Source organism: Carlito syrichta, unplaced genomic scaffold (genome assembly GCF_000164805.1).
Source record: "Carlito syrichta isolate Samal-C Ts95f unplaced genomic scaffold, Tarsius_syrichta-2.0.1 Scaffold312893, whole genome shotgun sequence".
Taxonomy (NCBI): domain Eukaryota; kingdom Metazoa; phylum Chordata; class Mammalia; order Primates; family Tarsiidae; genus Carlito; species Carlito syrichta.
Window position 1 is genome coordinate 678,163 of NW_007256989.1, and position 25,878 is coordinate 704,040.

Consider the following 25,878-nt stretch of genomic DNA (forward strand, 5'->3'; position numbering starts at 1 on the left):
CTCCAACTCAAAAAAAAAAAAAAAAAAATTAAATACATAAATAAAGGAGGCCAACAGTAGATCTGGCCCCACCATTTCCTCTCCCCAAAGGCAGCAACTTTCACCTTTAAAGCCCTAGTAAAAGTCTCTGCAGCCACCATGCTTGGCCCTTTCAATGGAGAACTTTGTGTTCCTTGGTGTGGGGATATTTTCTCGAGTTGTTACTGTTTTCTGGTTTCGGGATATTTTCTCGAGTTGTTACCGTTTTCTGTTTTCTCTGCTCACTGTTTTTAGAACTCCCATTATTCAGATGTTGGACATCCCGAGCGGGTCCTCTTAAGTTTTTTTTATCTCCTGTATCCCACTTTCCATTACTTTGTTTTTTGGGTAAGATTTTCTCAATTTTCTCTTCTAACCCATCTATTAAGTTTTCCATTTCTGATATCATATATATATTTGAGTTGGAATCTCACTCCATCGCCCAGGCTGGAATGCAGTGAGTGGCATGCTCATGGCCACCACAGCCTCAACCTGCTGGGCTGGGGTGATCCTTCTACCTCAGCCTTCCAAGTAGCCAGAACTACAGGCACACACTACCACGCCTGATTAATTTTTTAATTTATTGTAGAGATGAGGTCTCGCCAAGTTGCCCAGGCTGTTCTCTAACCCGTGGGCTCAGGCAATCCCCTCACCTCGACCTCCCAAATTGCTGGGATTACAGGCTTAAGCCACAGAGCCTGGCCTGATATGTTTTTAATTTCTGAGAATTTAAACAATTTCCTAAATGCTCCTTTATATAAGCACCCTATTCCTTAAGGGAAGCAAACATTTAAAAAAAATTTTCTGAGACTCATCAGATGATATTTTGAGCAGGTGGTTTTTCTCTGTGCAGTCTCTGCATCTTGTAGTCTACTTTGTCTCATGGCATTAGCCTCTGCCATTTATATTAGGGCACGGATAAAGTGATACTTGGCTGTCTGTTCACATTCAAGAATGGGAAAGCTCTGTATGCACAGGAGGGGCTTGCGGAATTCACTGCTGGGCAATCTGCTGAGCCCTGTGCTAGGGAATTTCGGATGTCTTACTCTTATCTCCAGTCTAGTCTCTTGGTCCAGACCGGTGCTTCCAATCTCCTGCCTGGGAGAGCATAACTCGGCTGCTGGGTTCTGAGAACGGAGTGGCAACAAGACCCAACATCTAGTACACAAAACTATCAATTAGGCCTCAAAATGAAGTCCTGCTTTTACGGGGGGGGGGGGAGATCCTTTTTCTGGAGTGAGAGGGGTACCATGCACAACTAGGACTAAGAAGGAAAAGAAAGATCTCTTCGTCCCCTGGAAGGGGACACATTTAAGACACAAAGAAGACAGGGTCTCTTCTCAACCCACCCACCAAAGCTTACATGAGAATAAGAGTCTTCTGCCGGGCTCGGTGACTCAACCTGTAATCCCAGTGCTTTGGGAGGCCGAGGTGAGTGGACTGCCTGAGCCTGTGGGTTCCAGACCTGCCCGGGCAACTTGGTGAGACCTTGTCTCTACAATAAATCAAAAATTAGCCGGGCGTGGTAGCGTGCACCTGTAGTTCCAGCTACTTGGATGGCTGAGGTGGAAGGATCACCAGAGCCCAGCAGGTGGAGGCTGTAGTGACTGGGAGTCGTGCCACTGCACTCCAGTCTGGGTGACAGAGTGAGACTCCAACTCAAAAAAAAAAAAAAAGAGAGAGAGAAAGAACTATGAGAAGCTGAAAAAGGATAGGATTTAAATATGGGAAAAGCAGACAGAAGGAGTGGAGATGGAGAGAGAAGGGAAAATTCTGTGGAAGACTTTCCTGGATCCCTGGACACTTTGCCAATAGATCTGCAGTGATGGGATCCAGGAGAACTTGTTCACCAGGGAGGGTCAATGGAAAAAACACACAGGGCTGCCCCAGGCAGTCACTCTGGGGCATCACATTGGTCAAAACTTACGGGCTCTTAAGTCTAACCTAGCAATGGACTGCAGCCTGTCTCCCCCATCTCATAAGCACCTGCCCCATGTCCACATGCTTGCCCCCGTACAGGAGAGACTCAGGCAGTAGCCACACCTGTTTGTGGGGGAAGGCAGACCTGTCAGAAAGTGGACGGATACTCTTCCGGTGCTGAAAATTTTTGAGTAAACTACCCATGGGAAAGTCCACACTAAACAGGAATGTTCTTCCCAGGATATATCGTGACATGCTCGTTACTTTATTTGATCCATAAGGACCTACACCGGCCAACAGGGACTCCAGCTCCACTCATGGTCTTTCCCTGCATACTTTCCTATCTGCTTTTTCTCTCCTCGCACAGCTGACCATATCATGCCCCCACTGGTACTATTACTCCCACTCTCATCCTTGGGTCACCAGGCATCACGTGGTCTGGGGGTGGTAAACTTAGTCATGCATGGATATGTGGGGATAAAGAGAGGAAAAGAAGCTGCCCAGCTCAGTGGCACCGGCCCGGCAATGACTCAGCAGCGCCTGACTTCCCACTCGGAGGAAGGCATTATATCCTTCTTGATCCCACAAAAGAACATACTAGAAAGTGCACCAGAACTATGCACAGTGAATTTCAACATTACCTCAACTGCCCATTTTACATAGTACGGAATTACTAAAAACAACACAAGCAAATCATCACCACAACAAACCCCGCAACTTCCAGGGACTGAGAAGTCAGTTTTCCAGAAGTAGAGAAAAGTTTACTCTGATTTTTCAATGACCCAAAATATCATGACTATACATGGGCTGCAAAAATGTAAGTGGGATGCAGATGGCTTCATAAGGCATTATTGCAAGGAAAATGGATTACAACCCTATGAAGGGCAGCCATTAGAGAAGCAAAAGAAAATTAAACAAATCTAAAAAAGAGTCATTTAGCCCTTTTTGCAAGCTGCGGCCACCCTGCTCGATTCTACTTGATGCACATGGGCAGTTCTCATTAAGGCAAATTGCAAACGCTCAATGGAGGGGGAACCAAACACTTATAAAACAGCCCGTGGAGCCAGTCTGGAGTGAAATGTTTGTGCTGAAATTGCAGGCGTCTCCCAAATTGCTGAAATGTGCCAGTTGCTTTAGTTTTCTGATAAAACCCCATTTTTTGTAAAGTTGGTCAGCAGAGAGCGGAAAATGAGTTTGGATTATGGGCTCAGCTCTATCAACGACTATGCACCATGACACCCCAACCACACCCACTTCAGGAGGTAGATTTGCTGCAAAGGATGTGATGTGCTATAACAGCTTCCTAGTCAGAGTTTCCACAAAACACCAAAGGGGCTGGAAACTCACAATGGAGAGCCCTACAGAACTGGAGAAATGAAATATGATCACATACAGGAAATGTTTCATTCTACCTCACAATTATCCTTGTGTTGACTCAATGAAAAGAAAAGAGTAGAAGCATGGGGAAGGAAACTACTGGCTAGAGTCTTGATTAATGCACATGTGACATTAGCTACTTGTCCTGAGACTGGATACAAGCTATGATTCCTCCAAGATGCTAGATGGGCTGGGATCAGTACTCACTTAGATGGCTGTTTTACAAATAAGCTATCCTACTGAAGACCACAGAAAACCTCAAAATCTCTTAGTTAAGAAAAAGTGTTTGCCTTATCTCAAATAAACTGGACTTGCCGACTAATGTCATGTAGCAATAAGAAGGCCAAGCCATTCTGGTCCACTGCTATCAACACTGGTTTTCCAAATGCCTGTGGCATACTGAAAAAGCTAAAACAAGGAGAGGGCACAGCATGTTACCTTCACGGGGAAGATTTCCTGTCCAAATCCATCCAAACGTTCCACTTCGTTGATGTACATAAGCTCAGCTTCTGCAGGAAGGATTCCACTAAAATCAAAGTAGTATCAAAGGAGGAAATGGTTAAGGGCAGCCAGTGGAAGATCCTACCCTCCTGATGGCAAATTCCAGAGCTGTGCTTTAGCTCTAGTTTCTGGGAAGAGCAATCACTACCCAACTGTGAAGGTATGGTGCATTACTAAGTAATTCATTAACATCTTCCCCAGTAGCCTTTTACTCAACAGGGGAATAATAAGAGGAAGGTAAAGTATTTAACTGAGAGCCACAGCCTTGCAAACACAAAATAATTATTCTAGACATCCTTGTGAATAATGCTGCCTGTTTTAAAACAAGTTATTTTTCTCCCATCTGGGAGAAATCTTCACGAATTTTTTTTTTTTTTTAAGAAAAAAAGAGGTGGGGCTCGGTGACTCAGCCTATAATCCCAGCACTTTGGGAGGCCAAGGCGAGTGGATTGTCTGAGCCCGCGGATTCGAGACCCGCCTGGGCAACTTGGCGAGACCTTGTCTCTACAATAAATCAAAAATTAGCCGGGCGTGGTAGCATGCGCAGGTAGTTCCGGCTACTTGGAAGGTGGAGGTGGAAGGATTGCCAGAGCCCAGCAGGTCGAGGCTGCAGTGGCTGGGAGCCATGCCACTGCACTCCAGTCTCTGAGTGACAGAGTGAGACGCCAACTCAAAAAAAAAAGAAAAAGAAAAGGCTTATTATGAAGAAAATATTTTGGGATCGAAGTGGCCATGATTAGAGTGCATAATATCACTGCATAGCTTCTGAGGTTGGACAGGAAGGATGCTTGTTTTCTACTGGTCCAAAACAGCTCCAAGGAGTCATGATATTAATAAGCTCTTGGTGCTTCCTTCCGTTAAAGTCTCTCTCCTTTTCCCTCTTGATCTTTACCTTTGCCCCACCCAACACATGTTAGGTCCTCACTCTCAGCACAGGCCACCCCAGAGTGCCAAGTTTCTCTGAGAAAGAGAGGAAAGGAGGCAGGGAAAGCAGCACAGTTTTCAAGTCCACATAAACTTTTCTCAGAACAGAAGCACAGAGCTGAGTTACACAGTGGAAGAAACACAACTGTGTTGACTCGAGCCTGGAGTGGCGTGTAGGGAGATGAATGGCTCCAGTCCAGGGACAGTGGGTATCTGCTGGCCAGGCAGCTCCCTGCCCTCTGCCTGCCTTACCTGTGGGCTTTGTGTTCTTGGGCTACCTTCTGGGTCAGCTCCTCCAGAACAGCCTCTTCCAGGGCCAAATCCTATAAGAACAGAAAGCACTTAAGGTCACAAGAGGGTGGGCATTTGCTTGCAATCCTTAAAAGTTCCTTTCTTCAGAAGATGTTCCTGATAAGCCTTACTTCTTCAATCTCTCCTTCCTTCCTGCAGGATTAAAGGCTACACATTTTAGGACTGAGTTCACGGCTCTCCATCATAACCTAGGTTATTTCAAGGTATACTTTGGTTTACCACCTGAATTCTATAGGGCTTGGGAATAGTTCCTTTTTCATTTACCTTCTTCCCTATCTGCTTGCCTCCCAGATGTACTTTGATTTTTTTTTTAAGTGCTTTACATGTAACTTATACATTTTAAACAATCAGGGCATAGGCCAATGAGTTTTCAGGCCATCATCCCTTCAAAAGTTGAGGTTAGGAAGGGACTGTGGAAGGTCTTCTTCTCATCTGCACAATACCAGGAAATGAATTCAAAATCACAAGAAGGCAGAGCAGGTTCATTCTGATGCTATTTGATGGTCATGTGGACGAGGGAGGCCAAATTGGTTAGAACATCTCCAGAGAACTGCATAAAGTGATAGATATGGAGCCGACCAGGTAGTGAATCTACCAACTGAATCCCAGGCTCCTAGGCTCAGTAGTGTGCTGGCTCCCGTGGGTTCAGAAGCGCCGATTACATACAACTCTTCCAGTGCCCCTTCAGTGACAACATGGTGGGAGGATTTACATCATGGAAATCCAGGCTAATTAAATATTAACCAGCAAAGCACCTTTTAGGTTTGTGAGATAGAGTCTGGAGGAGTAAATCCAAGATGAGGAGATCAAAGCAGTCAGTTCCTAAGAAGTTGATAGATACAGTGATTCTAGAACTTGTCTCATCTCTGTGGTGGCCTGGTGGGGTAAGGGAAGGCTCAGGCCACTGGGCCAGCTGCCTCTAGTTTCCCAGGCAGCAGATTCCACATACTCCAGGTGCTTACCAAGAAGGGCACAGGTATGCACCATTTTACTCTAGTCTAGAGGGGATTCAGAGGACACTCTGAGCTGTGACTTCCTGAGGACACCCTGAAGCTCCTCCTATTGGGTAGGGACTGGAAGATGATATTTTGGCAGAAATCATACCAAGTGCCTCATCCCCTTGATTCTAAAATACCATATATATAAAGATTTATCTCCAATTTAGCAACTTTTCATGAAGGAAACACTACCCATTTAAAGGTACACCTCAAAACTATAAGAATCACCTCATCTCAAGTCATTGAAATGTGGAAAATCATTATTTTTTTTTAATTGGAAAATGAGTAGGTAACTACATACTAGAAATTCTATAGCACTGCAGGTTCATGAGAGACCACAGAGAAGACTGATGGAACTATAGCAGCTTATATTTATCACACGTTAACTGATTGATTCACTGTTTCCTGTTCAGCCAGCCACTGAAATGACTTAAGTGCATGTAAGGAAATAAGCTCAACACTGTCAGTTTTACGTTATGAAGTAACAGAGGAACCACGTGGCTTGGAAACTTAGCTATATGTCTGAATCTAGGTGCTGAGTAGTAATAATAATCCGATATAAATTCTGAAAAGCTAATGAAAGGCATGTGGCAACGGAGTAAACTAAAGGTAAAAGAAGATCAAAAAATGTTCAATTAAACCTCTGCTTCCTACTTTTAAAAAAGAAAAAAAAGTCCAAAGGTACCCCCTCTGCTATTGTTCTCCACTCAACTGCCTCAATCCACATCTGGGGCCTCCCAGAGGTATGTGCCTGCCAGAGAGACACAGGAGAGTGGCCCTGTGCAGATGAAAAATGGCAGAGTGCATGCCTGTACACAGCCACACACCTGTGGAGCACCCTGAGTACTTGACTTTGTTCTTTTCTCTGTTGAAGAAATGCCATTTAACAAATTCGGTTACTTTATAAGATCAAACACAGCCATTCATCCAATTTTCCCTCCCCCACCAAAGGAATGCATTCTTCCCTTTGAAAGCTCTAGTGGAACCAAGCAGAAAGTTTACAACCTTCCCGGGCTCCCCATGGCCTCCTCCGCAGTGAGGCCAACACCTGGGCCTGGCATTCAGACCATTCTTCAGTGTGACTCAGCCTTCCCTGCTAGACCTCCTCACCCATGGGTTCAAGGCCTCAGGCAAACTCCTCTTCTTGACACATATTGCTTTTACATATCCAATCATGCTCTGCCTACCCTTCCAGGAAGAACCACCCAGGCACATCACACTGTATGAAATGGCACATCATCTTTTAGTCCAGTCTCAGTACCATTTCCCTCAACAGGGTGTCCCTATCCCCTTGGCTGGATGTAAACCCTACCTCCTCTTGACCTGCCTCTGCCGCTCTGTGTGCGTCTCAGACCCCATCTCATATTCTGCCTGCTACATTTTTATACAGTTATGAGTAAACCTATCTTATCCTTTATCCTTGACTCCCTCCCTCTGAGATAGCATCTCAAGGGCAGAAATTCCCCTTCATATCACTTAAGGAAATTATCACAAAGTTTCTATGCAACGACAGCTTGTAAGTTCTCAGTATAGAGTAAGAGATCAGTGTTTCTTGAACTGCACTCTATACAATGTGTACATTTCACATTGTCAAGCAAAGTTTTTATTATGCAAAGCTGGTTAACAATCATTTGTACCTTCTGCCTATACTCTGTCTGCTTCAACTTCAAAACGCATAGAGAGACGTCACCTGGAAAGCATACCCTTCAACATCCTCATGTTTTCCTAACACGAAGACAATCATAATGCTAATAACAGTAATAATAAAACAACTAGATAAAGTTATTACTGAGAATGTACCACGTGGCAAGTTGGCCACTTCAGTTCATTATTATCTCTAAGGCTCACAAAGGGATTAGGCTTGTTATCCTCATTGGTAGGTGAGAAAACAGAGGTTAAATAACTTGCCAAGGTCACATAGCCAATAAGGGTCACAGCAGGGACAGGGGCACACCACCACTCAGCAACAGAGCTGTGAAATTTCCAACCACAGGCCACGGTGTACCCAGGATACAAAGTGGCAGGGGCAGGGGGATGAAAGAAGATGAATGATGGCAGAAGCATAGGGATATTCACAACTCAAATACACACTGACAACAAGCAGCTTCTGTCACATCTCTTTAGCTCTGTCCCACAGGACTTTCTGGGATGGTGGAAATATTCTATATCTGAACTTTCCAACACAGTAGGTACTAGGACACATGTGGCTACTGGGGACTAAAAATATAGCCAATGCACCCGAGGAACTGAATTTTTAATTTTATTTAACTTTAATTAATTTATATTTGAATGTAAATATCCACACATAGCTAGCGGCTACCTTCCTGAAGAGAGCAATTTTAGATCCAAGAATAACAATGTCAATATGTGTCTGTCCAATGGTGAGATTTATGAAGTCTATGCTGTGTAAGCGCCTGATCTGCCTGGAGCCCAGTTGAAACATGTCTCATTCTGAAAGTGATATGATGTACAAAATAATTCCTTTACTGCTTTACAGCACTTTAAACTGTCACAGCATTTACCCTCTACAAACTCACAAATATCATGCCTATATAAGCACCTTTGAAAACTCTGTAGAGGACCCAAACCCGGTCTCTTCCTAAATACAATGTGGGCTGGGTGTGATGGCTCATGCCTATAACCCCAGAACTTTGGGAGGCCAAGGTGGAGGACTGTATGAGCCCAGGAATTCAAGACTAGCCTGAGAAACATAGCAAGACCTCGTCTCTACAAAAAAATAATTAAAATAATTAGCCAAATGTGGTGGACCCAGCTACTTGGGAGGCTGAGGTAGGAGGACTGTCTGAGCCCAGAAGTTGGACGCTGTGGTGAGCCATGATCATGCACACACACTCTAGTCTGTGTGACAGAGTGAGACCCTGTCTCAGGAAAAAACCTCCAAAACCCAGATCAGAACTAAAGGCAACGTGATAAAGTCCTTTAATGAGAGTAAGGTGGAAAAAAGTTTGGAAAATTGTCAACCTTCCATTATCAAGTACCCCATTTGACACAAAAATGCATACTCTCTAAAATCCTAAGGTTTGAGCTTCACTTTTCTCCCCCTCAAGCACAATGGAAAACACCCTGACTTTTGGAGTGAGCTCCTGAGAAATTAGAGATGTTGATTCAAGCATATTGACACTAAGCCCTAGGAAAAACTTCTCTGCTAAGTAATATGCTAATCTCTTTGGAATTTGATTTAATGGGTAGAATTAATAAGGTATCAAAACAGCAAGCAGAGCAGATAATGCTATTTTCTTGGAGGGAAAAAAATAAGGATAGAGTTAGTCACGAGACATTAGAGACCTTCCGTGTTTCCCTAACCTGTAAGGACAAGGTAAGCTTTGGATCAATTTAGATTCATCTCACACACTAATATGGATAGCTCCAGCCTGACTTATCCTAGTCTCTCAAAACTGAAAACTTTGGCACCAGATAATTCACTTTCTTCCATATGCCACTGCTGACAAGATGCCAGGTTTTGCCTATTTTACTTTCAAAATATGTCTTGCTTTGCTTTCTTGTTTTTTTTTTTTTGAGTTGGAGTCTTACTCTGTCGCCCAGACGGGCAGTGCCGCTCCTGGCCACCGCAGCCTCGACCTGCTGGGCTCCGGCAATCCTTCCGCCTCAGCCTTCCAAGTAGCTGGAACTACAGGCGCGCGGCCACACCCGGCTAATTTTTCTTGATTTATTGTAGAGATAAGGTCTCACCAAGTTGCCCAGGCAGGTCTCAAACCCGCGGGCTTAGGCAATCCACTCACCTCAGCCTCCCAAGGCGTGGGATTACAGGCTGAGCCACCGAGCCTGGCTGCTTTCCTGTTTTTAATCTCACTGCTAATACCTAAATAAAATCACTTGCCCAGACCACTACAACAGATTCCCAGCTGACATCCTCCCACTAATGGTCAAGTCTGCAGAACCCTAGAAGGAGCCCAAGCATTCAAACCCCTTGGAAGTTTTCAGTCTCATCTGCCATGATCCCCCTCCCGTAGCTACAATCAAGCCAACCAGTTGATACTTTGCTAAATACCCAGACCACCTCACCTCTGCTCCTTCTCTCTCTGTCTAGATCACTCCTTGATCCCTTCCTCTCTATTATAATCCTGCCTGTCCTTTAAGATAAGGCTTACACTTCATTATTCTCTCCACCATTCCTAATCACACATGACCTCTCCCCACACAGAAATCCCGAACATACTTTATTACAATTGTCTCTGCATTCTGCCTTTGTACACTTCCTATTTGCCCCAACCACCCTGGAATCTCCTTGAAAACAAGCACCATTTCTTCTGTAACTTCATCCCCTGGGTTTAGTTACCAAGGTCAGTGCTTGGGGCAAAACAATTGATCAAAAAAATGAATGAGGAATGATTGTGCTTTCTAAAACCAGTCAGAATGTTGACTGGTTGTAGCTGCTCCCTAAAATGGTTTGTAAAATGTTTTGTTTGTTCCTCATGAAAACTCTTCTCATTCACCCTAAAGCTACCAATCAACCTACAAACAAAAATTTCCCAGGAGTTAAAACCTAGCCTCATTCCCACTTCAACCCAGGAATGGGCACTTTCTTGATTCATACTAAGATTTTTATGAGTACAGACTATGTGCCAGGCAAAGCAGACAAGACAGGGCCCCTGCTTAAGGACCACAGAGCTCATGTTCTTGTTCTTGGTGACAATACATACATACACATACATCCACACACATGAACAATTTCAGACATCAAAGTACACACACAAAAGGTGATTTAACAGGAAGTGCTTGATGGTTAGAGTGTATGACATAGGTGTTCAAGGAAAAGGAAGGACTCTCTGAGGAGGTGATAGTTGAATCGAGACCTGAATGACACAAAGATTTGGGACAAAGCCTGCTAGGCAGAGAATACCCAAGTACAAAGACTCTGGGGTGGGAAAAGCTCAGTATGTTCAGAAAGGAAGAGCACCACACACTGGGGTGTAATGAGTGATAGGTGTACTGCATCAAATGGAGAGTACTTTAAAGGTGACTGAAGTTTAAACATGTAATAATAGATACACCACTTTTTATAAATAAATGCTGGGGTTTTTTGGGTCCCCCCATACAAGTCAGATTGTGCCATATTTGTCTTTCTGTGCCTGGTTTATTTCACTTAGCATAATGTCCTCCAGGTACATCCATACTATTGCAAATGAAAGATTTTTGTAGTTTTAAGGCTAAATAGTATTCCATTATGTATATATACCACATTTTAAAAAATCCATTCATTTGTTGATGGGCACTTAGGTTGATTCTATATCTTGGCTGTGGCAAATAATGTGGCAATGAACAGAGGGGTGCAGCCATCTCTTTGACATACTGATTTCAACTCATTTGGATATATGATATATGCTCAGAAGTGGGATTGCTGGATCTTATCTAGATAATCCTGTTTTTAGTTCTCTGAGAACCCTCCATATTGTTTTCCATAACTGTTATATTAATCTATGTTTCCACTAATAGCATACACTATTCCCTTTTCTCCACATCCTCAACAATCCTTGTTATCTTTCTTTTTTTTTTATAATCTCCATTCTGACAGGTGAGAGGTGATATCTCATTGTGATTTTAATTTCCACTGCTTTGATGAATAGTGATGTTGAGCATTTTTCATGTCTCTGTTGGCCCTATGTATGTCTTCTTTTTATAAATATTCAGGTTCTTTGTCCATTTTAAAATAAAGTTATTTGTTTTCTTGTTATTGTGCAGTTTGAGCTCCTTATATATTTTGAGCCTTTTATCTGATACATGATTTGCAAATATTTTCTCTCAATCTGTGGGTTGTCGCTTCATCTCTGAAGCACCCTTTGCTGTGTAGAAGCTTTTCAGTTTGATGCAATTCCATTCGTCTCTTTTTCCTTTTGTTGCTTGTGTTTCTGGGGGTCACATGCAGGAAATTGTCACCCAGATCAATGTCATATAACTTTTACCATATTTTTTTTTCTAGTAGTTTAACAGTTTCTAATCTTACATTTAAGACTTTACTCCATTTTGAATTGATTCTTGTATGAAAGGTTTCATTCCTCTGCATATGGACAGCCAGTTTCCCCAACATCATTTATTAAAGATACAGCTCTTTCCCCATTCTGTGTTCTTGACTCCTCTGTCAAAAATCAGTTGACCACAGATGTGTGGATTTATTTCTGGGTTCTTTATTCAGTTCCCTTGGTTGATATGTCTACTTTTTTTTGCGGTTTTAATTATTATAGCTTTAAAACATAGCTTGAAATCAGGTAGTGTAGTACTTACAGCTTCATTCTTTTTGTTCAAGATTGTTTTGGCTATTGGTATCTTTAATGGCCCCATATAAACTTTTCTTTGGAGGGTGGTTGGGTTCTCACTCTGTCACCCGAGCTGAAGTGCAGTGGCATGATCATGGCTCAATTTAGCCTTGATATCCTAGGCTCAGGCAATCCTTCTGCCTCAGCCTCCGAACATATAGGACTACAGGCACATGCCATCACACCTAACTTTTTTTTTTACTGTTTTTTGGGGGTAGAGATGGGGTCTTGTTATGTTGCCTAGGCTGGTCTCGAACCTCCTGGTCTCAAGCAATCCTCCTGTCCTGGCTCCCAAAGTGCTGGGATCATAGGTGTAAGCCACCATGACTGGCCTAATATGAATTTTAGAACTGTTTTTTTTTCTATTTCTGTGAAGAATGACATTGGACTTTTGATAAGGAATGCGCTAAATTTAGATTGCTCTGAATAGACATTTTAACAACATTGATTCTACTAATCCGTTAACATGGGGTATCTTTCTATTTGTGTCATCTTCAGTTTTTTCCATCAATGTTTTATAGTTCTCAGTATATAGAACTTATGCCTCCTTGGTTAAATTTACTCTTAAGTATTTTATTTACTTTTTTTGTACTATTGTTTTCTGCCCACTCTAACTACTGCTATTAAACATAGTACTGGAAATCGTAGCCATAACAATTAGGCAAGAAAATGAACTAAAAAGCATCTAAATAGGAAAGGAGGAAATGAAATTGTCTCTGTTTGGTGATAACATGACCTTAAATACAGAAAACCCTACTAGGCTCCACTAACAACTGTGAGAACTGATGAATGAATTCAGTAAAGTTGTAGGTCACAAAATTAACATACAAAAATCAGTAGCATTTCTTTGTACTAACAAGGAACTATCTGAAAAACAAACCAGGGAGATGTCTTAAGGCAGAAGGAGGCATTTTTACTTTCTTAGCATGTTTTATAAAACCTGTTCCTATTTTATAAATGTATGCACTTTTTCCCCCAGGAAATACGCATGTGTAAAATCCTCTGAGATTTTCAAAGGGAAGAACTAAATGTCCAAAGGAGGTAGAAAATTAATTAAGAAAATTACACTTACCATAGGAAATAGCACATACTCTCTGAGGAAATCTTGAGAATCGAACTGATGATAATCTCCAAAATCAGCTGAGAAGAAAAGAAGGAGGGAGGGGCAGTATTTATTATATGAAATCAAAGACAGACTAAAAGAGGTAAACATCACGATTAATCTTTAATCTTCCCATTTCATCCTATTTCTGCACTATTATTATATAAAAATAGTGCCCATTGTGTTTGTGTCACTTTTAACTAGCAATTCTATAAATATCAGCATGTAAGTACCATCACACAATGTTTTAGAAAGAATAGGGAAATTTGAAAGTGATTCTCAAAAGCTATTTAAATATGTTTACATAAAACTATATTTATCTGTTTCTTAAATATGTATCAATTCATATCTTGAAAGTATCTGCCAAGGTAACTTTTTAACTCAAGGTTAATTTGGAGAACTGAAAAGCCAACCCCATCTGCATCTTTTCATATATTTGCAGCTGGAAATTCCCACTGTAAATCACCCTTGGCAAGCAACCTTGAAAATCTTTGCACCTCCTAAACAACTTCACATGTTACAAGATGCCAAAAATTCTGTTTTGTCCTGTTTTCATCTCACAGTGGTATGGTTTGAGCACATGCAAAATGAATACAAAAAGCCTATGTCACAAATATATAAATACCATGCTTATCTCACTTGCTCTCATAAACACTAAACATGCATGAAATTTTTATTTCATGTTAAAAAGAGTTAGCATCAGATAAAAATGGATTTGGGTATCTTTACGATAATGATAGATATTGAATGAGAGGAGACACACACACACACACACACACACACACACACACACACACACACCAATGTTAAGAAGATGCTGAGAAGGTAAATATCGACCTACAGAAATGGCACATTAACTAATAACCAATTAGGTGCAGCATTCAAGAACAGAAAAATCACTCATCCTATGTTCAAGTTCAATAATTAGTTATCACATTCTTTCACAACTTATATGATACATCTTCCTAATGACACAATAAAGGTTCTCAACAAATTCTTTTAGCAATATTATAGAGATTTCATCAGACTGAATAGCTTACATAAATGAAAAATTCACTAACTTTCTCAAGGGTCCTCCAATATCCAGTCCTTCCAAAGTGCTGGGATTACAGGCATGAGCCACTGCACCCAAATTCCCAACTACTCAGGGGAGTGAGGCAGAAGGACTGCTCTGAGCCTAGGTGATCAAAGCTGTGGTGAGTTGTGAACATGCCACTGCACTCTAGCCTGGGCAACAGAGTGAGATGCCGACTCAAAAAACCAAAAAATAAACCAAAACAAACAAACAAACAAAAAACAGTGTACAAAGAAGGTTTTTATTTTATTTTATTTTTTATTTATTGTAGAGATGATGTCTCACCGAGTTGCCCAGGTGGGTCTCGAACCAAGAAAGATTTTTTAAAAGGAGAAAGACCCAGTTTGAAGATGAGGGGCATAGTGGATCTTCTTCTTTTTTTTTTGAGTTGGAGTCTCACTCTGTCACGCAGACTGGAGTGCAGTGGCTGCTCCCGGCCACCGCAGCCTCGACCTGCTGGGCTCCAGCGATCCTTCTGCCTCAGGCTTCCAAGTAGCTGGAACTACAGGCGCGCCCTACCATACCTGGCTAATTTTTTGATTTGTTGTAGAGATGAGGTCTCACCAAGTTGCCCAGGCAGGTCTCAAACCCGCGGGCTCAGGTAAATCACTCACCTCAGCCTCCCAAAGCACGGGATTACAGGCTGAGCCACCAAGCCCGACTAGGATCTTCTTATCTCAATAATGCTACCACTGATTTTTCTATCCTGACTTGCCATTGGTTTCTTCCCCTTCTAGTCTTTTAACAGACAGACGTGATACATCAGATTTTGCCTATTTCCATCCACAGACTAACAAAAGGAGCTAACTGTACAGGAATTACACTTCTAACAGAAACCACTAAACTGCTAATATCCCAGGTTGAGGGAGGTCAAAGGAAGGCTGTCTATTCAGACATTTACAACTAAAAACGTTCAACTTCAGTCCAAAGTTTAGGATGCGAAGTCAGTTCACAGTCTTAAAACAATAGTCCATGCAGCAAGAACTCAGCTACTGGCAGACTTACACTTGGACAGTAGTTGATTTTCTAGAAAATAATGACTGAGTGGAAAAGTTTCTTTTCAAAAATTATATTGCCATCTTCTTGATTTCAATACAACTAAAGGCAGTGAAGCCACCACTCAATAAATAGTAATGTATAAAGTATACATAAAAACACCCACATACAACAGTTTAGAGAAGGTAAAAAAAAAATGGCTGTCTAGTCAGGGCTCTGTGGTTCAGCCTGTAATCCCAGCACTTTGGGAGGCCAAGGCAAGTGGATTGCCTGAGCTAGCGGTTCGAGACCAGACCAGGGAACTTGGTGAGATCTCGTCTCCACAATAAATAAAAAATTAGCTGGGTGTTGTAGTGCACGGCTGTAGTTCTGGCTACTCAGAAGGTTTAGGCAGAAGGATTGCCAGAGCCTAGCAGATCAACGCTGGGGTGGCGGTGAGTGTGCGACTGTACTCCAGCCTGGGTGATGGAGTGAGACTCCAACTCAAAAAAAAAAAAAAATGGCTGTCTCTACACAGAATAGGTTGAAAGATAATGTTACTGCAATATACATTTTTTTATATCATAATCATAGATTTTAAATTTATCTCTTTAACTATATTAGAATAAATTATATTATAATATTTAAAGCTATCACAAAGATGTTGTGACAGTAACATTTCAAAGCATCAAGCCACAGAAGATGACCACATTGTACAGTGGAATAATTCTGAGAAAAATGTTCCACAAACTTTGAAATGTAGTCTTAATTAAAGATAGGATAGAAGTTGCTATTTCTTCAAATAAAACTGTAGCTATACAAGTATGAGCAGTTTGCAAGCAGCTTTTGAGAAACCTGTCACCCTGTCACAAAAAGTAACTAACTTTGGATTTTTGTTTTCTTTTTTTTTTTTTTGAGATGGGGTTTCACTCTGTCACCCAGGCTGAAGTGCAATAGCATGATTATGGAAGGCTCACGCAGCTTTGAACTTTTGGTCTCAAGTAATTCTCATGTGGGACCACAGGCACATGCCACCACTCTCAACTAATTTTTCTATTTATTTTTGTTTTTTGCAGAGATGCGGGTCTTGCTTTGTCGTCCATGCTGGTCTCAAACTCCCACCCTCAAGCAATATTCCTGCTTTGGCCTCCCAAAGTGCTAGAACTATAGGCATGAGCCACCATGCCAGGCCTAACTTTGAATTTTTAATGTGAGACACCTTGAAATGAAAAGGGAACATTACTAAGAGATCATTTAGGTAAACCTAACTTTTCACTCTGAGAAGCCAGCAATACCACCATTAAACAGAAAACAGAATTTCACATGCTAGTCATAACCACATCTTACCTTGTACAGCTAAGCCAGCTAGTCGTATCACCTGCTCCAATGTACACCGTAGGCGCCCTTCCAGGACATCTTTTTTGACTTGCAGGTAATACTGATATCTGTTCATGGGAACAGAGGAACAAACAACCTTAAAAACACATACTTGGAATATATTCCCACAACACAGTGTCTCTAGATGTAAAACCTTATGTACACAGCAGGATATGCAGGTGATGTTGATAAAGGTCATTTCTATAAAAGATGGAAAGTGACCGCTGCCTGTATTTACTTTTGTTTGATGTAGCAGGTGCCACATCCTGTTCCCTCTGAGCTCGAAAGCATTCTCATCAAGTCACTTATTTGTGGGTCAGCAGGATGAACTACTGATAAGAACCAGCTCTTCATAACAGAGACCAAGAACAAAAATGCTTTTCCACACTTAGAAACCCACAACAACGTGACTGTCAAAGCTACATGTAACAGTACGTATTCCTGAATAAGTTCTAGAAACGTATCATCTTTTAACTAAAACGTTTGGTAGGGAAGATCACAAATAGGCCAAATAATTTGGAACTCTGCTGAAAAACAGAATAAAGTTTCTCAGAGCCAGGCTTCTCCTTATACCTCTATGCCTCCTGAAAACCTAATCTGACTCAACTTTTCAAACTGAAGTACCATCTCAGACCAGCAAAGTGCAGTTGGATAAAATGCGGCCAAACACAACATCAAGTCTCAGATGAAACCAGGTAAGGTGGCTGACGTCTGTAATCCCAACACTTTGGGAGGCTGAGGTGAGAGATTGCCTGAGCCCAGAAGTTCAAGACCAGCCTGGGCAACATGACAAGACCTCGTATCTACAATAAATAAAAAATTAGCTGGGCATGGTGGCACACTCCTGTAGTCCCAGCTGCTCGGGAGGCTGAGGTGGAAGGATCACCTGAGCCCAGAAGAAGATAGAGACTGCTGAAGCCGTGATCATGCCACTGCACTCCAGCCTACAAGACAAAGTGAGACTCCAAATCAAGAAAAAAAAAAGTCTGAGACTAGCCCACCATTCTCAGTAGCTAATACAGTATATTGTTTCCTTGCAAATAAAACAGCACTCTTAGAAATACTTAAACATTTAGAAATCTTCTCACTCAAGAGTTTTGCTTCCCAAGACTCTACTTTCTTTGACCACACTCTTCACACAGTCACCACTACAACAGTCACACTTTTCTGGCATTAATTCCTGGCAAATACTAACAACCCTTTTGTTCCTGGTAACCGTCATTCTCTATTTTAACTTAACTTTGACATCTCAACCAGGGGAACTCAGAAATAACCCAAAGCCCAACTCTCCTGTAAAGAGGCAGTCAGTGATGAGAGCTAATTATTGCTGACTCTGTCCTTAATAGTATCATGAGCATCATTAAACATCAATCCAATGGAACTGGGCTCTGCACACATTCCAGTAGAGTCCCCAACTCCTTCTCTCCTCTTGGCTCTGCTGGGTGGGATACAAATGTTCATGTTACTACTTGGTGGGAAAAACCTATACTCAAATCAGAAGGACAGTCACTGGGAGTTACTGAAAAATCCTTTTTAGTCAAAATTAACATAGCATAGAAAACCAACCTTTTTTTTCCACTCCCATTCTTTCATGTGAGAAGTTGTAAAAAAATTATGTTACAGGTTCCACTTTTCATACAATAATTTTACTTCTTGCCCACATCATTTGACACATGACTATATATAACAAGTATCTCTAGTTTCACAGACAAATCCTTGATAAACTTTGGGATGCAGAAAACTTTGGGGCCCACTTGTCCAAACTGGGGCTACTAACCACTCTGAGCTCAGTGGCTACTGCTCTGCCTTTACCTAGTCATCATATCCTTAGAACCCATGATTCCTCTGATCAGCTCAGGCCCAAAAAATAGGAACAGAGATTACATGTAAGAACGTGTGCTTCAAAGTCTTTTGCTGGTGATAAAGTGGCAGTTCTGTTGTTTCCGAATGTGCACAAACTAATAAGGAGGAAACAGTAGGTAGGATCACTTTTAAAATGCTGTGAAATCAAAGGGTGTGTGTGTGAGTTTTTGGTAATGATATATAATGACAGGAAAAGGGGTTCATAGAAGAGAATCAGAGTAAATGAAAACATTTTTGAAGTAACAATTTACACCAAGAAACATTATAAGAGTATATGAAAATATCCAAGACTAAAGAATTCTGAATTACTACAGCAGAATATGCTACATGAATATCTTCTAGTCTCCTTCTTCCTCATTCAGGGCTATTTTTGAAAGTTTCACTCAAGGTGAGCTGATGTCACAGAAAGGTGGTCCCACACACTGCTGTGTTCTAGGTGTCTGCTGTTTGCCTGCCTGTCCCCCACTCTAAGGGGATAAAGAGTTGAGAGTGAGTCTACAAGTTTCCACATATTCATCCAGCAAACCGGGAGCCTCAGTGAAAATGCTTCCCATTAGCACTTTTGCTTCAAGAAGGGCAAACCCTGTCAACTGAAAGCAAAGCTTAGGGTTTTATAGCCTTATATGAAATAAAGAACTGATTCATATTTAAAAATTAATCTAATGACACACAGTTCTAGAAACGGTGCAGTATAATCTGAAATAGGAGGGAAAATATGGACTCTGAAGATTTCTTATGCCACGCAGCACAACATATCTCTTTCCTGTATGTGTTCTTCACCCATCCTTCACACTCTTAACACTTTCCCTCTGTACCTTCTGCCACTTTCTTTCATTGGGCTCAGTCTGGTTCCTGGTTTTCCTCTGGTACCCCTCTTATGTCTCTGGCCCAGTTCTCAAGGAAACAGTCAAAGTTCCACTGATTCATGTGAGGTAACCTTCTCTTCAAGAGACCTTAGGAACCACCTGTGAGCTTTTTATGGAAGAACTTTTATGCTTATAACCCAGTCAGTTCTTAGATAGGAGGAACCTAGGAAGTAAGGGAGTCCCTGAGTTATCAAAACCTCTGTTAAGTGCCAAGAGGTCACAGTGAAAGCAGACACATCTTTGAAGAGAAGTCACTTAGAATCTGAAGACCATACTTTGAAAACTAGGGGAGTAAGAACAAAAGAATGATAAGGAAAACTGTCAACTTCATCCTTTTTCCAGAGGTTCCCATTGTGCCTTTCTTCAGTAAAGTTAAAAGATATCAAAAACATAAACAAAAGAACCCTGAGAGAATCCAAAAGCAGATTCTAAGATAGGAAGGAAATGTAATTAAAGCTGACTGAAGAAAGGTAGAATAGGATTCTCAAAACAAAAGAGAACGAAACAAACCCAGAAAGCAAAATCTCAAAGTAGGAAAGGATGGTCAATTTCACCTATTCCTATAACCGTACAAAGTTTGAATCTCTTCTACATACCATTCATTCCTTCCCCTCTTGAGTGTTTTTGACTTATTGGCTGCTCTACAAGCCAGGGAGACAGAAGAATATTTTATCCCATAGCTATCATGAACTTCCTGTGAGCATAAGTCTGCTAGATGCTGAGGGGCACCTGAAGGGAGCTAAAACACAGTCTTTGCCTTACAGGGATGCACATAAGGATCTTTGACCAGTATCCTTAGTGCACTCTGTAAGAGTTCAACGTTTAAAAACCAAGGAGTGAGCCAGGCTCGGTGGCTCAGTCTGTAATCCCATGCCTTGGGAGGCTGAAGTGAGTGGATTGCCTGAGCCCACAGGTTCGAGACCTGCCTGGGCAACTTGGTGAGACCTCATCGCTACCAAAAAAAAAAAAAAATTAGCTGGGGGTGATAGCACACGCCTGTAGTTCCAGCTACTTGGAAGGCTGAAGCGGAAGGATCGCTGGAGCCCAGCAGGTCGAGGCTGCGGTGGCCGGGAGCGGCCACTGCACTCCAGCCTGGGCGACTGAGTGAGACTCCAACTCAAAAAATAATTAAAAAAAAACAACAACAAGGAGTGCAACATAACAAAAGGTATGATCCTGGCATTAACTGCCCAAGCTACAGCCTTTTTAAACATGTCACATTGGAGGTGAAAATGATCACCTAGGATTATTTATCAGTGGATCTCTTTGGGAATAATCACCAACCAGTCAATTCACAGGATCCAGCAAGGCAATAGTTCTAGTTTCTTAATCTGCTGCTTCCAACTTTCATCAACAGCTATCACTTCTATAATGTACCACCAAGTTCTATTACAGATACAGTATATCCTAGGAAATAGTGAATCATAATGCACTAGCAAGGAACATGAGCAGAATTCTCAGTCATGGAGGTAGGGTGCAGGCTAGTGCTGAAATAGAAATTCAAGGAGCTGAGGAAACTTGTGTCTCTCCTGGGAGACACTCAGACTCCAAATGATATGGTGCTATAACCACATGAGACCATGGCTATTACTATGCAAGATGGCAGAAAAGAGAACAAAATTCAGATCACTTTGGAAATTGTTTGGTTGGTACACTTTTGCTCAAAAGGCACTTTAATAAAATATAACAGTTCTATTTGATATGACAATTAAATTAGACAATATGAGCTGAAATTCTATTTTTAAAATGCTTGATTTTTGCTTTTTTATTAGCAATTTGATTATAACAGTGGTAAGATTAACAGCGAGCTCTATTTTGGAAACATGCAATTTCATGAAAGCATACTCCACCCTGTCATAGCTTTGGGTGGAGGGGAAAAGAGGGGAAAAAAAAAAAAACCAATCCTCATGCCAGGAAAGTAAGTATTTGCCAACTTTCCAAAGAGATTCTCTTTGACAATCCAAGCTCACAAGAAAAACTTTTAATATCTCTCATATTCAAAGACCTGGAAATAGTCCATCTGACTGTTGAGGTACAACGAATAGTGTTAGGCTAGGATTCTGCTCTTCCTCCAAGAATTGGTGAACATAATTATGCTCATTGAATAAAGGTAACATTTTCTATTTTCAAAATTTTTTATTTTTTTTAAAGAAAAGATTAATTTTTTGATTAAATGCAGGTTTCCGTGGGTGAAAGAGAAAAGGTTTCCTGATAATCACTGTTATTAACATTATAACTGGGAACTGACAGATGCTATGAACTAGTCTCTGGGGGCCTCAATATCTGGAATGTTCCCATCACACAGCAAGGAAATAAGTGACTTTTCAAAGTAACTTCCTTTCCCAAGATTTTGAAAACAAAGTTTTAAAAAATGCTCTTCTGGGTCAAATCAATAGAGCACTCAGTACTTCTGACATAAGTATCAAAGAACTTTTTCAAAATTATACCCCATAACAATATCCTCAATGCTTATAGAGGTATTGTTAAGATCTTTCAGCTTTCTTTTAAATTCACATATAAGGAATTTATCTAAGTACTTCTGTGACTTTGTTTTACTTACAAATCTGTTAGCTCGTCTCAGAATGAGCAAGTTCATGTGGTATTCAGAAAAGTATGGACTGTACTACCACAGAACTACAAATAAGGCGCAAGGAACTAAGAGGCCGGGCACGTGTTGCTTTTAAACTGTTTCTCCCACCCCTCCCCACAAGCGAAATCTTCATTCCAAGATATTCGCCCAAACAGGGGATAGCCAAGGAAAATACTAAAGCCACAGGATCTGATCTGGTACGTGCTTCTACACAAGGGCACAACATCCTCAGCATAAGTCACAGGATGGTGGTGGCAACAGGAGGGTGTGAGACTGTTACTACCATTCCAAGTGCCTGCTGCTGCTCTCAGTGGGGGTCTTCCAATTCGGTCATACCTGTCTACCTCATTGCCCCTGTGACTAGCTTGAGGCCAGTGAAATGGGAATAGAAGTGATGGCTGCTTCCAAGCAGAAGTCTCCAGGACCAGAGTCTGGTTCCCCATCTCTCTTTCCCTTTGTCCTGAGTCCTGCAGTGTCCAGGTGGAAACTGCTGCCCAGTGAGCCTAAGCCCCAGGCAAGGACAGCAGGGCGGAGAGCCTCAGAAGACCCACAGCAGACAGGTAAGGCAGGCAAGAAATAAGCCTTTGCTTCTGAAAGCCACAGAAACTTGGGGACCATCTATTATGGCAATATGACTCAGCCTAAGTTATTTAATAAGGGAAGGATTTTTAAAACCCACAAGCAACGCTTTTATTTTTATTTTTTAATTTTTTTTGAGTTGGAGTCTCACTCTGTCGCCCAGACTGGAGTGCAGTGGCCACTCCCGGCCACCACAACCTCGACCTGCCGGGCTCCGGCGATCCTTCCACCTCAGCCTTCCAAGTAGCTGGAATTACAGGCATGCGCTACCACGCCCAGCTGATTTTTTGATTTATTGTAGAGATGCAGTCTCGCTGCCCAGGCAGGTCTCGAACCCGCGGGCTCAGGCAATCCACTCACCTCAGCCTCCCAAAGGCGCGGGATTACAGGCTGAGTCACCGAGCCCGGCCGCTTTTATTTTTTAGAGACAGCAACCGTGCTGAGAGAAGAGAATGACTTGCCAAAGGTAACACAGCTTCTTAAAGGCAACGCCAGAACCAGACCAAGGCCAGGACAACCACACAGGTGACAAAGATAGAATTTTATCACCAGCCATTCCTGGCAAGCCATTAATTTCATTGAAGTCTAAAAATAAAACACAAACCCCAAAATACCACTACCTGATGCTTCTAAGGAAGCGCTCCAATAACCAAGCTCTCTTCCACCCCACTCTGTGCCACAGCATCTGAGGAAAACATTGAAATGAGACATTTTTTCATAAAATCTCGTTATAGGACATGTTTCATTATTGTGGCCCATGGATCATTCAGATTTGTTTTTTCTCCTGGCAGCAGCCTTTGGGATATTTCATTTTCTTCCCCCAGAGATAGAAGGAAAAGAAAGAAGACTGAGCTGTGCATTTTGACTACTTGTTAACCACTGTATAAGAATCACAAACGAATAAAAGTAAAATCTATAGATCGAGGTCTCTGATTGTAGGCACCTACCTGGAAAGAGGGGCTGTGTCTAGCAATAGGTAGAAACTGAGCCCTTAAAGTACTAATTCTGAATGCAGATTTTTTTTTTTAAAAGTAAAATGCAGTTCATCATCAGTGTCACACACACATCTTTACCAACCCTTGCATCAAAGAGTTTTGGGGTCCTAAAAAAGTTCTCCAAACTTAAATCTGTAGCTACCCTAGATAATACCTGATGCAGTTGCACAAATAAGACATTTCACCCATGCACTACTCTTTCTACCCCCACTGCCTAAGGAGGTCTGGGACAGAGAGAAAATGTTCTTTCATAGTTAAAAACAAGTTAGGGAAAGTGTTCTGTAGAGCTGCAACTACCAACCTGTAGTATCACTATTATCATTATGCAGCTTCTGCCTGCCCTTCTTTCCTCTAAAGTTCAGGTTCAGTCAAATCAACTTATCTCTCCCCATCTGCATGGTCAGTAGGGATGTGATGATTTGGAGAGAGGGGCTATCCTTTGAAGCCTTTCCATAAACTACTGGGGTGGAGGACCAGAAAGAGAAAGACAGATTGTTTTGTCATCGTTATTAAGAGCAGGATAAGACTTCAAATGCCCTGTCCTCACTAGAAAACTTCCTTTACAACTAGCTGTATCAGAAGAATCTTGCTAGAGTGTACTGGAACCTAGTTCTTCCAGGACAGTGTGGTATGTACCAAAATGCTAGATAACATTGCTTTCTGGTTGATGTTATATTGTGCAAATGGGAAACAAATGTAAAAGTCTTTCTACTATAAAAGATGAAAAAGAGGGGACTGAGGACATGTTGTCCTAAGATTCTGGGGTACAGGAGAGCAAAGGGTCATCATTTTAAAACCTTAGATTGATGAAGTACCAACAGGAAGGAAACAGCACATTCCATCCATTCCGAAGGGTGTTCACAGCTATAGATCCAGATAATGCACAGGGTGGCCCATGCTGTGCTCCTCTCTATCTGTCAGGACCAGATAAACAGTATGTATGCAGACATGCAACCGGATAAACCTGAATGCTTTCCTCCCTCCCTCTGTTCCTCTAGCCTCAAACATCTTGAGAAGAACTTTCAGTTTATGACTACTGATGTATAATAACGTGTTTGGTACCTGGTCCATGCACTATCTAAAAGTCTTTATATTTAATGAACGTTCAAGTTGACAGTCAATTAAAACTCTGCACTGTCTAACAGACTATAAAGTCAATACTCCTGCCAACTATGCAAAATTATAGTAACTCAAAAGGGGGGTGAGGCTAAAACTTAAACACTGACAAAGATGACCTTAAAAGGGAGAGTTTTCTTCTAGCCTTTTTCACACAAGCTAATACATGTACATGTATGAAAATAAAAACGCATGCATATACCCAAACACATACAGCCAAGATGTTCTTGGCAAAAGTTCAAGTCTAGAAGTTTTCTGTATTAATCGATCAATAAATACTCCATTTTGCCAAAGACACCCAACTTCTTACTAGGTCTCCTAAAGTTTCAATGAGTCAAAGGATTGTAATTCTTTCCTAAAAAGGAAAATGTTTGTTTAAATGCACACAAACACACACAGGCCTTAACTACGAGTGAAAAAGGGCCAATGATAGCAAGGTGTTGCAAAAGAGAAAGGCATGCCCTAACCTGATCCTTGCTTTCTGCTCTTGAACTCTTGCATTAATTATAACAAATTACAGGGAATCCAAGTACTGTTTATACGTACAATAAATTCCCTAATAATAGCCTATAATTTAATCAGGGATTCTGTTTAAAAATTAACTCATTTTCTGCAATACATCATACAGGGAGAGAGAATACCCTGACAGCACTTCTTTCTGTCCCATTCTATGCTACTGGGTACAGATTCCTTTACAGTCATATCCATAGGACTTAAAAGAGCCATACATGGCTTCCTGATGTGGGCTGTGATGCCCTGAACTAGGAATATATGACCACAGAGGCAGAAATACTTATCCTCAAAAGAAAATATTGTGCTAGCCGGGCTCGGTGGCTCAGCCTGTAATCCCGCGCTTTGGGAGGCTGAGATGAGTGGATTGCCTAAGCCCGCGGGTTCAAGACCCGCCTGGGCAACGTGGTGAGACCTCATCTCTACATAAATCAAAAATTAGCCGGGCGTGGTAGTGCGAGCCTGTAGTTCCAGCTACTTGGAAAGC

The 25,878-nt window shown here is 41.7% G+C and overlaps 1 protein-coding gene across 1 annotated transcript in view; it reads right to left on the reverse strand.

The window, feature by feature from the left end:
- The window catches only part of PTPN14 (protein tyrosine phosphatase, non-receptor type 14), a 189,759-nt gene that overhangs the window by 36,880 nt on the left and 127,001 nt on the right, over window positions 1-25,878 (reverse strand). Inside the window, exons 3-6 of the mRNA XM_021718594.1 lie at window positions 16,843-16,940; window positions 13,416-13,483; window positions 4,993-5,063; window positions 3,754-3,841 (exon numbers count right to left, since the gene is read on the reverse strand). Of these exons, the coding sequence (XP_021574269.1) occupies window positions 3,754-3,841; window positions 4,993-5,063; window positions 13,416-13,483; window positions 16,843-16,940 (325 nt within the window). The remainder of the gene's footprint in view (window positions 1-3,753; window positions 3,842-4,992; window positions 5,064-13,415; window positions 13,484-16,842; window positions 16,941-25,878) is intronic.